At 35.7% G+C, this 15,607-nt stretch overlaps 1 protein-coding gene across 3 annotated transcripts in view; it reads right to left on the reverse strand.

Moving 5' to 3' along the window:
• The window catches only part of PTEN (phosphatase and tensin homolog), a 92,312-nt gene that overhangs the window by 31,543 nt on the left and 45,162 nt on the right, over window positions 1-15,607 (reverse strand). Inside the window, exons 1-2 of one of the 3 annotated variants that reach the window (XM_060642999.3) lie at window positions 8,197-8,215; window positions 5,616-5,660 (exon numbers count right to left, since the gene is read on the reverse strand). The exons of 1 other annotated variant lie outside the window; for it this stretch is intronic. In XM_060642999.3, coding sequence (XP_060498982.1) covers window positions 5,616-5,660; window positions 8,197-8,198 — 47 coding nt within the window. In that variant the 5' untranslated portion in view covers window positions 8,199-8,215. Of the gene's footprint in view, window positions 1-5,615; window positions 5,661-8,196; window positions 8,216-15,607 lie in introns of those variants that run through there. One more of the 3 variants, XM_060642998.3, reaches the window with a different exon arrangement.

Consider the following 15,607-nt stretch of genomic DNA (forward strand, 5'->3'; position numbering starts at 1 on the left):
TGTATGCAATTATAGCTTATACACTTGCTTACAAAACATGTGATGCCACTAATATGCAACATTGCCAATTCAGCCGCATCTCTAACTTCAAATTTCCTGGATGGACATTTTGCATGCTAATGGAATCTATTTTTGATTTCACAAGTATATAGAAACAACTAACTAGTTTCAATATTATCCTTACCTCAGAGTTGCACATACATACTGTTCTCAAACTATTACTTAAAAAGATAAATTTTTTAAATAGTAAAATTATAAGGGCAAAGAAAACGTAACGGAAGAAAGTGAATGATGCTAATCTACTAAAAAACAACAGTTAACTAAAAATGTTTTTAAGTCAGACCTTTCTCTCTTTAGAAAAGCCAAAGGTCATCTTCTTCAATAATCTCTCAGGTTACAAGTTTTAATTAAAGTCTCAGAGTCATGAAGGAATAATAAGTAAAATAAATATAGAATAGTAAAATGTTGACTTAGCACTTCTTAGAGCATGCTAAAGCTGTCTTTTTAACAGTAGTGACATGTTTATCATCACGCACTGGCTTACTTATGATTAACAGACTGTATTTATAAACATTTAAGAGGCTCCAAAAGGGACCCTATACTTTAGTTTGTGGTCAGCAGCATCGTGGTAACTACAACAGCAGTTATAACCAAACCAAATTTTTTTAAAAAATCATATAAAACAAAAACTTAGCATTTTAAAACAAATAAGGGCCTATAATCCCTTAATCTCCAATTCCAAAACCCCCAAATTTGGAAACATCTAACACTTTCTGTTAAATATACAGCAAACTCAATTGTAGCAGAACCTGACCTGAGTTAATGATACTGTATGCCCTCTTTAATTAATGCCCTTGGAGTGAAGAGTCAAACACTTCATGTTATGTACTGCTCCAGGTATCATGTAATACAAAGTATCTGCTTTCATGGTACCCTTCTGCAAAAGGAAAAATTCTGAATCCCAAAACACAACTGGCCCCAAGAGTTTCAAATACGTGACTGTAGACATGTATCTTACATTTAAGAAATCCTATAAGTAAGTATCTGTATAGTTCCTCTAAACAGTTTTAAATCCAAATCCACATTAAAGTGAACTCATTATCAACAAATTAGAATCCAGTAGTTTCTAATTCGTCAGACCTGAAATAAATCAGCTTTCATACTACTGCTTAAAATAAAACTTTTCCCCTTTTTTGTGTAATTTAGTATATTGAGTTTCGCTCAAAAAAATTATTTAGCTATGACATATGCACATATATGTATCCTTACTAAATAATTTCATACTCACTCATAAAAAACGTGACAGGTACGAGGAAGACTGACCAAGAAAAAAGTCACATTTTATACTTCCTTTAGTACAGGTTAAAGAAGAGGTCTGGTCAATAGTGAAGAATCCATAATGGAATATTTTATAAGGAATCATGCAAAGACAGGATTTAGGTGCAGGGACAAGGAACAACCTAGGAAACAATTCTAAGAAGCTGGTCTCATGGCAGCACAACCTTAGTTCGCTAAAATTCCTGTGCTTTTTCAGGAGCTCAAATGTTTGGTTCAACAAACACTGCTGAAGGACTACCTTCGTAAACTGATTCTCCAACGTTACCGTTAAGAGGAAGAAGTGGAAATAACGAGCTACTACGTGTCTACCAGATGCGCACACCTTCCAAAGGAGTTTCCGAGTTTTTTAATTCATAGTCACAGCCACATAATCTCCAATTTATATATGAGAAAGCAAAGATTTAGAAGAGCATCGAAAAACTTGCCCCAAACCACAACGTGCAAATCAAAGATCCAGGACTTAAGCACAATATTTGTGATTACAAGTCAAATTCCTTCCAGCACTGTGCCATAGGAATATTTATATTCTTATACATAAGAAAAAATAGAGAACGGTTTTAAAAACAAAAGCAGTAACAAATTTTACTCAAAGTCAGCCTTCCTATAAAAGTGATATTTGCCACAAAAGATAGAACCAACAAAGAGTGATCATGAAAAAATGAAAAAGTTATGAAAATCTCTGCAGGTATGGATGAGGCGTATGTGAGAACATATACTGAGACCCGTAGTGATGAAAGTGATCTGCAGGAGGGTTGCTAGGGTAAGAATGAGGACTCTCTTCTTAATTACAACCTTCTCTAATAACTGCATGCACATCACACACACACGCGCACACACACACACACACACACACACACACACACACACACACACGAAGCTCCTCATAGCTTTTGTGTGTTATGTTAGTTGATAAGACAAGTTTCTCAACAAACCAAAACTGAAGATACGTAAATGGAAAATGGGATTTGACTAAGACAAGGATTAGGTGAATCTGACCATTTATACTTTCTTATAATTAAAATTAAATTAAAAGATACCATGTTTTAAAAATCTTCACTTTATGTAGGCTCATATGAGACAAGAGAGATGAAGAACCTTAGTTTTTAATGAAGCAGTAGACAGAATGTGAAGAAAGAGATAAGATTACTAGGAAAAACTTCCAGAGAAGTGAGATTTGAAGAATCAGCTAGGCATGTAGATCTCTTCTGTAACTCTCTTCAACAAAGCTATCCCTGTTTTACAAAAGAAAACTTAAGAGACAATTAACAACAGCTAAAGATTTACCACAAAATGATGGAGAGCTGTATGTCAAACAGTGTACACAGTGAAATACAGCAACCTTTTTAAAAATTAGTATCCAGTGAACATTTAAGCTCCTCAAAGGCAAGAACTATATTATGCCTTCATTCCCTCCCTGCCCCCTTCACCTCCTACACCCACCCACATACCTGCTATAATAGAGGAACATACAAGAATGAAATACACACACCTGCACAAAACAAACTAATTTACTAAGTATCATTATACCCAAATTTGATTAATGATACGAGGCAAAATTTTGTTCCTTCTTAAAATAACTTACTGAATGCTTGATAATATAGAGATATAAACAGGTACGATCATTTAAAAGTCCACATTACAAACCGTTCTTCACCCACATGCCGTAATTGCCATAAAAAGTTTAATATGCCATTAATATACATATGTCTAGAGTAAATACTTTAAGATCTTTCCATTTATATATGTTCGCAAAAACATACATCACAAGTAATTAACATCCCCAAAATAAAAGAAATAAAAGAGAAACATCTGCTGCTAGCCAGACTCACTTACCCAGAGCCAGAAATATAAACAGGTAGAAAGAAGGTGTAGAATGAAAAGTGACATCAGAAATCACAACATGCTACAAGTTGGCAGTTCTAGAAACTTCTGAAGTAAGTGAAATTTGGGGAGATTAAAACAAACAAATGACAACAGCAACAACAACAAACCAGAAAGGAAAATACTGGCATAAATAGTGGATGGTCTGCTACCATATGTACCTGTGTGACCTTGTTCAACTCACTTAACTTCTCTAGGCCTCAGACTCCCCATCTGTAAAATGAGAAGGTTGGACTAAATGATCTTTCAGGTACTTTCCAGTTCTGAAAAGTCTATGATTCCATTACACGGAGTGGGGAAGGGGAATTGAAATACATACACCAAAAGCTACTCTCCACTGACAACAAGAGTTCATTAACTGTGGGATCCAATGTTTAGAAATACAAAAACAAACAGGCAGCCAAGTCCCCAGACGAGCTCCTGAAAGCCACCTTTAACCAAAATAATGCCAAGTGATCCACAGTACTGACAGTGCAAGCCTAGGTCCTAAACTCTGGAAGCAGGAAGCCACTGAACACAGGAATGAAAAGAATTTCCTTCCCTTTCTTTGGATATAATGTTGAACTCAAATAAATTTTTGAAAAAGGCAGAATATGTCTTTGGTATCTTTCTCCCTTCCATCTGGAATTCTAAATGCCTTATCTTGAGAGTCTAAACCCGAAGTAACTCAGTGGACTGAAGCTTTTCACAGTTCTTGTCGTGTGTGTGTGTGTGTGTGTGTGTGTGTGTGTGTGTGTTTTCTTTTTTAAACTTAGCTTCTGAGTCTAGTTATTCAAAAAATATAAAAAGCTTTGTGGTTTTTATTTTCCTACATGGAAACACTATGGCATCTGCAACAAGGCTTGTTACAGGAGGTTAATCAGTACAAGAGGAAAAGATATGCACAGAGCATTTGTACGCTGGGGCCCACCAAAACTTAAGTCTCTACAGCACATTTACTTTCTTTCACCTTGTTATCTATTACCGCCACACCCGCCCCCTCCCCACACCTACCATAATCTGACCGTAATGGATTATCTGCCATATTCTAAACACTATTATGCCAACAAGGTCCTTATGTGCCTCTCTCTCTGCCTGCAATGCCATTTCCCTAACCTGAGGGCTGCAGGACAGGCCCCATGGATTCTTTCACCCCAGCCCAAATATGCCTTTCTTTATGAAAACTTTCCTATGGAGTACAATTACTATTTCCACTGTTGCCCACACAGCTCTCTTCTACACAACAGTCACCTCTTTTGTAATAGTTTGTCCACCTATCACATTAGACTATCAACTACCAGAGACTGAAACTCTATCTTATTCACCTCCGAACCACCACCCAGTTTTACAATGCCTAATGTGGCAAGCACTGCATAAACATTTGCTTCTTTGTGAATCTGAGGAAATTAGTGACAAGTTACAAAGAGAAACAATAATGGTGTCTACTTCACCCTCAGGTCTTCTGAGGTCTTATCAGAACAGAAAGATCACTAAATTAAAGATAGAAAAGCAAATCTCACAAGCTGACAAGGCAGACATCCTTTTTGGTGAAGATTTAAATGCCTATGGAAGGTAGAAAAGAATCTTGCTCTCACATTTGATTAACAAATTCTACAAAAATTGTGACAGTGAATTAGTAAACGTAACCTCAGATTAAAATTTTTGTTGCATAATTTACAGACATCACATAGGAAAAATAAAAACCAGGTAGGAAAATAACACATTTTATATGCCATTTTTAAAACGGTAGGAAATGGTCAATATTTTGGGAAGGAATAATAGTCTTCAAGGGCAAAAGTGATAAAATATTTTCTTCCCATTTTTCTTTTGTTTTTTCCCTTTTTACATCCTTACTCACAAAGTCAAAAAGAAAAACAAAAGGTTAAAGAGAAGATGAGCTAGCTGTACCAAGTGGGCAATCCTTACATCCTGCCCGAGACAAGAGAAACCACCCAACTCAACAGGTGTAGGTAACTTATGTATGGTACCTACGAGCTAGAGATTACCCTAATAGCTGTTTCAATCAAATGACCTTAAAGACACAGAAGAAACAAAATTACACCCACTCTGAAGCATCCCTCCATGGAAGTTGTTATTAATGCTTTAACAGAAAAGCTCTGCTGTAAATTACGCTTCAAGTTACCGCATGGTTATTGGCTCAAAGATGGGCTGGATTCCAAGTCACTTAAAGCAGATCAAGTAATGTGAATGTGTGCCAACATTGTTTTGACCTCATCACTACACTTTCTGAGAGACCTAACAATGCTCTTAATCAGACATCTTGGACTAATTGTTTTAGGAACACAATTCTGTTAAAATATATCTTTAACTCTACCTGATTCTAACAAGGAAATAACTTTCACTTAATAGTTATTTTAGATGATATTTGCAAGCATACAAATAAAAAACATACTTACAGATTGTATATCTTGTAATGGTTTTTATGCTTTGAATCCAAAAACCTTAAAACAAAACAAACAAACAAAAAGCCACCATTAACAAAAATAAGCTAACATTTGAAATTACATTTATACTATTGAGAATACCTAAAGGAGAGATTCCATTTTTCCTAATCTCAAATACCATTTAAGAAAAATAAGTAGATAAATTCCAGTAAATATTCTCTTCATGGATTTCAACTGGTAATCAGGATACTTGTAAATAATTATTACATTACACAGGTTTATACAATCTGAAGTAACGATAGAGCTTGTCACAGAATAAATACTGTCATAACCTGTCTCCAGTCTAGGATTAGGAGGTCAAAGCATTAAGAAATACGTCATTTAAAAGGCAGCATTAGCATTTAGCTCAAGTTCACCTAGCTCACGCAGATGTGCAAGAAATAGTCACATGCAATCAAGCAACCTGAAAAACCACCCTGAAAATTCAGCCACCATTTTCTTTCAAACTAAAAACTTTTGATATTTGAAAGATACAAGTACTAACCAATAAGTCCATGCAAAGTTTTTAAAGTATGTTCACATATATATTCTCAGTTGACACTCACAAACATCTGAGAGAGAGAGAGCTCATTCACATTTCACAAATGAAGAAAGTAGATATCAAAGAAATTACACAACTTGCCCAAGGTTATACTGCTAGTAAGTCAAAGAATCCAGACCAAAGCCCTCTCCCTCCAGTTAAGAAACTGAACAACAATTACAGTCAACAAAAGCACTTACCACATTCATTTATCACATTGAAAAACTTTATGCATATAAATTTGTTTACTCTTATGAGGTAGGTAACAGACGAGTTAGAAAAGTATAAGGCTGAGGATGTTTCGGGATAAATAGAAAAGACAAATGGAAAACAAAAGAGGAGATTTTAAAAAATTTTAAAGCCCAAAAGTTTCAACATATGAATAGAAGTTTCAGAGAAAAGAAAACAAAAGGAGAAGAAATGCAAGATATAATTCAAGAAAAATACCCCAAACTGAAGGAGTTTCCAAAATGAAAGGATACAATGAGTATTCAGCAAAAATGATGAAAACAGACCCAAATAAAGGCATACATAGCTTAGTGAAATTTCTGAATACTGACAAGAACCTAAGACCCTAGAAGCTGCCCAAGAGGAAACAGGTTTCATAAAAATAATCTGGAATCAGAATTACATCACCGTTTTTAATGGCAACACTAGCAGCTACAAAACAATTGCAGAAAACCTTCTGACTTTGAGGGAAAATTATTCCCAGCCTAGAAGTCCATACCAAAAGAGACTACAAATCAAGTGTGAATATAGAATAAAGATATTTTTAAATAAGAGAAGTCTCAAGTAATTTTTCTGCCCACATAGTCTGTCTCAGGAAGTTACTAGAAGATCTGTTCCACCAAAGGAAGGGTGGGAAACCATGAAAGATGACAATTCCAGGAACTGAAGAATCCAACTCATGAGAAGGGAAAAGAGAATTTCCAGTATGTTGGTGAAGAAAGTCTAGTTAACAACTAACCCAGATTAGGGTACATCAGAAGGCTCCTGAAGAAGATAAAATTGACATAATGCCAAATGTGCTTGAACATGTTGAGAGATTTACACAGTTCAGGGATAAGAACATAGAAACTAAAGTTGAAAGAGAGGGAGAGAGAATTAGAACTCCAGGGAAAACAAAATTTTCCAGAAAAAAAGTTATACTACTTAACCGTAAATGGTGTTTATCTAGTCATAATCACATAAAAACCAAAACTGATATAACCAAAATTACTATTTAACGAGCAAAAGAAGGGCTGAAAGTATGTGTGTGGTTGGGATGGAGGGGGAAAGAGTTCATAAACTTGGATGTGAAAAATCGTGTCACTCAGTAATACAAGTGGTACACAAGTAACTTTGTCACTAATTAAAATGATATATTTTTATGTCACACTACAGTTGTTGCAAATGTCAAAATATTATTATTTATATACACAAAAATTAAGTCATTAGACTATAAGTAGATTTTACTTAGTGTGTTAACTATAATACATCAAGTATTAGGTTTTTGAAAATTTTCTGATTACAATCAAAACTAACATAATAATGGCTCTCTATTGACATTCCTACACCAACAAAACGTTTTCTCATGGATTTAGTATGACAAGATGGGTTCCTCTTATTTCTGCAGAGTCAGGCCCTCATTCTCTAAACCACTCAACAGTTTCTAGACCAGGCTCTTTCCTTGCATGGCCAGTGCTTCATCGAGGGCTCAGGTCACTAGTATTTATTTTGAATGGTATGCTTTCCTGTGTTCATTCCTTGATACCCATTCCTATCAATGTTACCTTTTATTTATTTAAGAATATGGAGAGAACACGTATTATATACTTGAAACTGTGCTTATTTCCCTGGGATAAAATTATTTATGAACTATGGCTCCTGCTATCAAACTAATAATGGAGTAACTGAATCAATTGGAATAAGGGTTACCTGTGAGAAACAGAAAAAAGGTGGGGGGGGGGGGTGCGGAGGTGGAGTTCGTAAACAAATATGCTACTGAATATATTAAATACACTATTTTCTCACATAAACTCCAGGATTAGTAGTCTACAGCTGGTAAGGTAGATGTTTCATAAAGGACTGGATAAAAGGATTTCATAAAAGGAATGTTCCACCATTTGTTTGGCCAATATGAGCGGCAGCCGCAAGGTCCAAGATGGTGTGCCATATCTGCAGCAGTAACAGACTGGAGAAGAGAAAGAAGAACAGGTCCCTCCTTTAAGAAATCATCACTCAACTTAAAACCACAGATCTTAAGTTGTCACATTATCATATCTAGCCAAAGGGGGAGCTGGAATTACTATGGGCATTCTGGGAAAACATGTACACAGCAAACAAGCAAGCGTTCTACTAATGAAGGAGAAGAAAAAGATGATCACTGATTTTCTCTATGGCTGTTCTCTAATTTATCTCTAATCTTTATTTTCTACTGCAAACCAAAAACAAATGACCAACATGGCAGGCATATTCGTAATCCTAACTTAAAATCACTCTAAGAAGGGGTCCACAAGCAGAAGGAAACAAAAATAACTACTTTTTGGTTCTGGTGGTGGTTGTTAATAAACCTGTAGAACAATATTTGATTCTAATATTGCACAGGTTCTTTTCTTTAAATATTTAAGGTATGTGCCACTTTTTATGATACATCACTTTAACCTACTTCTTCAACTAATCAAGGAAGCACTGATTCTATGACGACTTCTACCGAACTTGAATACACTACAGAAAAAAGTGTTATGTCTCTTGTCTCTTGTTCCATTTTTATCTTCTCCATGCCTGTACCTTTCTCAGTTTGTACTTTTTCTTTAAACTGAGGCAACATTTACATACAGTGAAACAAACAGATCTTAGGTGTACAATTCTACGAGTTTTGTAACAACCATCTCAATCAAGATATAGAATGCTTCCACCACCCCAGAAAATTCCCTCATGCCCAGTTACAGTCAAACCCCAGCAAGCTCCCAGGCAGCTACTAGTACCACAGATTAATTTGTCCTTGTTCTTGAACATCATATAAATGTAATCACATGATACATAGTCTTTTGCAACTGGCTTCTTTCATCCAATCTAATGTTTTACAGATTGATTTATGTTACCTATATCGACAGTTCATTCCTTTCATTCTGAGTATGATTCCATCGTGTGACTACACCACCATTTATTTATTCCTTCTCCTTTGATGGATATTTAGGACGTTTACAGTTTGGGGTTATTATGAGTAAGTACATAAACATTCTTGTGCAAGAATTTTGGGGACACATGCTTTTCGTTCCTCACATAAATAAATGATAATTAGAAGTAGAGCTGCTGGGTCATAAGGTAGACAGGGTAGACAGGTGGTATGTTTAACTTTATAAAAAAACTACTAAACGGTTTTCCAAAACAGTGATACCATTTTACAATCCCATCTGCATTTTAAAAGAGTTCCAGTTGCTCCAAAGTCTCATCAACATCTGGTGCTGTTTTAATCACGGTCTTTCTAATGTACATAAAATGGTATCTTACTGCGGTTTTAAATTTCCTTCTCATGACTAGTGACTTTAAGCATGTTTTCATTCGTTTATTAGCCTTTTTTATACCTTCTTCTTTAAAATGTCTCTTCAAATCATGGGCTCATTCTTCTCCCCCATCCCAGTTGTATTAACTGGCTTTTTTATTTATTACTGGCTTTTATATATTCTGGGTAAAAAGTCTTTCGTCAGACACATGTACTGACATAAATATTTGCTCCTTGTCTATGACTTGCCTTTTCATTCCCTTAATAACGTGTTTTGACAATCAATGATTTTAAATTCTGATACAATCCACTATATCAAAGTTTTCTTTTGTTCTTTTGTTTAGAACTTTGTGTCCTCTCTCTGAGAAATCATTCCCTACCCCTAGAGTTCACAAAGATATTCTCTATGCTTTCTTCCAGAAGCTTTTAACTTTTTCTCAGTTTGTATTTTAATTTGGTTGAAAATTTAGAAATTTAGATAAATGCTATGGACAACTGGGATAACCAAGACAAAAACAAATTATTTGAAGGACAGTGATTATAAAATTCAGAAAACAACAATTCATCACTATCTGCCTTATCTTTTCCTCCAAGGGTTTCTTTGGAGAGAAAATGAATAAGCAGGAAATGATCTGCAAATTACAGTTTTCTCACAGAAAGCCTGTAATGTAAATGTGAGCAGAGAAAAAGGTGTTCCGGAGGATTAACAATTTATTTTTAGTTCATCCTGGGTCTGGTCATTTTAACTTTTGAATCCAAGTACATAAAGCAACACTATATTAACAAGGACATGCACATCCTATTGCCCAAATCCAGGGAGCAGGGTTCCCACGTGGCGGCCCCGCAGGCACATTCAAGTGGTGCCTAAAGGAAGGAAAGGGCACCTACCAAAACGGTCATAATGGTTAGCAAAAGTTCTCGGGGACAGACGCAGGTTTTCACTGTTCGCTTCCAACACTTCTGCAACTATGCTGTTAAAACAGAAGTGTACACTACTTTCAAAAGAAAAGAAAAGTTGCCTGTCCTACTGTATTTTCCCAAAAAGTACAGAACGGACAAAGTTGTATCAAACTATTTTACTTCCAAAAAATGGGTCTGATGAGCTTAGAAATCCAACTGCTTTTGAACAATATACCTTAGTTTACACAAAATTAGTATTTTCATATACTATTTTTGAATTAGAAAAAAATAGAAGTTAGGCTTTTTTTTTTTTTTTTACTGTGATAACAGTCCTCTTTGAGAAATAGTTTTAATGAGATTCATGCAATTCCTGTTTATGAAGACTCATGAGGTTTCATTCATACTGAGCCTGTCTTGAGGATATTTAAAAGAAATTATTGGCGTACACAATCACAAAACCACAAATCAGATCCCAGTGAGAAACAACGAGTAACCAAACACAAACAATTTGTTAAAATGCTAGTAAATGCTCTTTAAATCCCTCCTAGAGGCATAGCCATGGAAAGCCCAATCTTTAATTTCATCAAGACACTTCTCGGGTTACTTTGGCTAGGTGTCTATAAGGTATATTCAAACCCAGTTTTTGATTCTCTTTTAAATCTCAAGTATTATTAGAGGCACAAGGGCTGAGAATTTCTGCTTCCCAATCTTGTATTTTTCTACATTCGATACAGTTAAGTGCTGAGGACTTACTAAATAGCCTGAATGATTCCTTTGAGTTTGTTTTTTTTTTTTTTTAAATCACCTTAGTTCTAGAAAATTATCCACTGGGGTAACCTTTCATAAAATTAAATATCCCACAAAATAATACTGATTGGGTTAGTAAAATGGAAATACGCTAGAACTGGCAAACAGGCATCAAACTGGTGGCGGCCTGTTGGGGTGCAATATTAAGACTATAAAAAAACATCCAGGTTGAAAACTGGAAAAGAATATCATTACTGATTAGCAATGTTTAACCAGTAGTTGGGAAGAGAGAATAATATAAACATTTTCACTGTATCTGCCATTTCTAGAGAAAGTCAATACAAATTTATGGGTAAAATGCAATAAAAAGCAAAATTTGAACATTATAAATTATTTTATAATAGCAAAGTTATTGTAACCAAATTACATGCTTTAAATAATTTTGTTCTAAGAATCTTCTTTTCATATTGGCATTCAATATAAAGGGGTCATCTAATAAAAATTTTCTTACAGTAGCATGTATACGTTTTTGACCATTACAGAATATCTGGTACACAAATCATCCTCTTGCTATATGCAAATGTGAAACTGGGCAAAATGGATGAGGTGACTATTTGAGGCACTAAACAGAAGGCAGCACAGGCTTCTGAGGCTTCCAGAAAAACAGGAGAGTACTCCCACAACCACCGTGCTTTCAGCTGGGAGGGTCTCTTCTGATGAAGCAGAAACAACAAATGTAACAAAGATCTCACCGAGGTAAAAGGCAGAGATCTGATTAAGCTCAGGGGTGCTAAGGCAGCTAAAGTTTGTGCAACAGAATAGCACAGAAAAGGGGATGAATGGGAGAGCCTCAGAAGTCCATACGGAAATGCACCTCTGGTCCTTGGCCAAAGGTTGGCTGCAGGTGCGCAGGGTCTGAAAGCATACTAGAGAGGACACCGGAGACAGCACGGTACCAGGAGAAGGAGTTCTGGCCCAGCCAGAACGGAGAGACTTCATGTAAGCACCTCAGGTATTCAGCTGAGACCCCAGAAAGGCCACACCTTCAAAGTGAGGACCATGCCCTAAGATGAAAGACAAAACTGAAATAGGCCTGCCTTAACAAAGAAAACCAAGGCTGACAATACCAGATTAACCGTTAATTTAAATGCCTGCCAAAGTGAAACTCAACACCCATAAAGAAAGTAGCAATCCAGACTCCCTACAACATCTCATTCGCAACATTCAGCATACAATTAAAATTTATTAGACATGCAAAGCAGAAAAACATGACCCGCGACCAAGAGAAAAAAGCAGTCAATAGAAACCAACTCCAAGATGAACCAAATGTTGGAATTAGCAGAGGTGGACTACAAAGCAGCTATTGTAAATACACACATGAATGTAAAGGAAGGTTATTACAATAAGTAAAAGGATGAAAAGTCTCAGCAAAGATACAGAAACTATAAAAGACAAATTCTAGGTCTCAAAAGTACAGTATCTGGAAAGAACAATCTACTCTGTGCTCTTAACAGAAGACTAGAGACTGCAGAAGAAAGACATGGCAGACTGCATTTCCAAGAGCGACTGTAGCACCATCCCACACACTCTTCATTAACGTACCTTTAATACTTCTCCCATCAACTGGTAAAGTCTGCGGTTCCTCCCTAGAACTTGGGCACAGCTTTGTGACTGCTGGAACTCAGAGAGTGTAGCAAAAGTGACAGTGAGTGATTTCTAAGACCAGATCATAAACATGTCACATACGTTCACCTTGGACTCTGGATCCTCACTTTGGACACCAAGCTAACAAACATACTACGATGAAGCACAAACTAACCTACACGGAGAGACCACTTGGAAAGGTCAAGTAAAGGGGTGTTGGCCAACAGCTCAGCTGAAGACCCGATAACAGCCAGCATTTACCAGACATGCCAGTGAAAACACCTGCAGATAATTCGGGCCCCCAATGTGTCAACTCATTTCTAGTCACCAAGTCTTCACGGCTAAAGCTCCAGATACTGTGAGGCAGAAACAAGCCATCTCCACCATGCCTCATCTGAATTCCTGACTCCCTGAATGCATGAGTAGAAGATAAATAAATGTTCTACGTCGTATTTATGTTTAGAGGTGGTTTGTTATGTATAAATGCTAACTGGAATACAAATTTAATGAACCTGACAACAGATTAGTAGTAATTATCTAATCTGAAGAACGAAAAAAAGAAATTGAAAAAATGAACAGTTCAGTGACCTGTGGAACAATACAAAGTAATTTATCATATATGTTACTGGAGTCTCAGGACAGGTAAAAGAGAATGGAGCAGAAAAACATTTTTTACAGACATCCCAGCTGGAAATTCCCCAACAATGGTGTAAAACATCAAGTTACAGATTATAGAAGCTCACTAACCCTCTAGTAGGAGAAATAGAAAAAGAATCACTATGCATATTAGTCAAAACCAGTGAAAACCAACAATAAAGGGAAAGAAACAAAAACAGAGGACTATCAATAATGGTTGACTTCTTATCAAAGCTCATGAAATGACATCTTTAAAGTGCTGAAAGGAGAAAACAACAGCAACAACAACAACAAAAAACCTCAGCTCCAAATTCTATATCCGGCAAAATGCCCCTCAAAAATGATCAACAAAAGATGAGTGAAAATCTGTTGCCCTCAGGCTGAAGGGAATTAATGGGAGTACATATAAAAGATATTTATATTTATAAAAGAACATCTTTTTCTTCCCTTGCTTTGAAAGACAACTGCTTAAAGCAATCAAGTAACACTGTATTCTGGGGTTTATTACATACATAGATATAAAATATATGACAATAACCACATAAAAGAAATGGAAGGATAAGGAATTCTACTTTTGTAAGGTTCTTACATTTTAATGCTGACAATACTAACTCTAAGAGGACTATAGTAAGCTAAGAATGTGTTTTGTAATTCTTGGTGTGCAATCTCTAAAATATGTATGAGTATATAAATTTAGTACAGCTAAAGTCAACAGAATTAAAATTAAATACCTAAAGTTATTCTATTAACTCCAGAAAGGGCAGGAAAAGGCGAAAGAGAGAGAAGGAATGAAGGAATAAATGAATGAATAAATGAATACTGGACAACTCAACACAAATAGAAAAATGACAGACGTAAACAAAACATTTCAATAATTATACTACATATAAATGGGCTAAATACTCCAATTAAGAAAGTCAGTGATCATAAAATAACTTCAAATTTGACCTTACAATATTTCTTTATGAAATACAGTACATACACATTTACATATACTTGCTCTACCAACTGGAGAGCACTCTACAGGCAAATGAATACAAAATGTTCAACTGCAAAGAAGATCACATAAATCAAATGCCAAATTCTATCTAGCTGCTCCAAACACTTGACCATGCCACTAAACTCATTCCAATAGAGGGGGGAAAAGAATCTGGGTTGCAAGATAAGCTTTCTTTATAGGCCTCAAAAATTCTGTTAATTACTTTGGTGAAGTACTATTAGTGTGATGGTCCAGGGTCTGATCTTCTACCTTTCTGGGTAAGCCCTGATCCTGTCAGTATATTGAGTGGTGCTTTTGTTTTTTTCAGGGACAAATTCAAACTCATATCATACGACTGATATATAAATATCATAATGACCATAATGGCAATATATTAATTTCCTTGAAAAATCCAACTGCCACAGGAACAAAATTATTCACATCTTTATGGCCAGTTCAAGATCTTGCCATAAGCAGACGCACTGAAAAGTGAAATTATACTGCTGCTGAGTAAACATGGAATCAAACAAAAGAAGCTAGTTAAATCAATTTCTAACAAAGACATTCTGATGTTTCCATCTCCACAACAGGATGTTTCCATCTCTTGCCCAAAATATCTGAAGTTCATTGGCTAAAGTTTCCTTTCCCTTAGCCATGTTTCTTCCATGTTTCAACAGCTAACCAACCCGTTGACGGGCTTTATGTAGACTATATTCTAGAGAATTAAATTCAAGTCTTATTGTAAAACCTGAGAGTTAATCTGTTTCTTAAAGATGACTTGGTAGATCTCTGCTTGGTACCAATACATATTGATACTAAATTTTATATTATTAGAGCATTATTTCATTTTCAAATGCTTGGGGAACTGATAAAAATTCATCTTGGAAATATTTATTGAGTACCTCCTATGTGACAAGCTCTACTACAGATACACTGTAGTACAGACAACCACAATCATAACAAATGCTCCTAGCACTTGGAGAGAAACCCAGAAGCAAACCCTCTTTTAAGGTATCCCATTCAGAAAAGAGCCT

The sequence above is a fragment of the Panthera onca genome, chromosome D2 (assembly GCF_046562875.1).
Source record: "Panthera onca isolate mPanOnc1 chromosome D2, mPanOnc1 haplotype 2, whole genome shotgun sequence".
NCBI classification, from domain to species: domain Eukaryota; kingdom Metazoa; phylum Chordata; class Mammalia; order Carnivora; family Felidae; genus Panthera; species Panthera onca.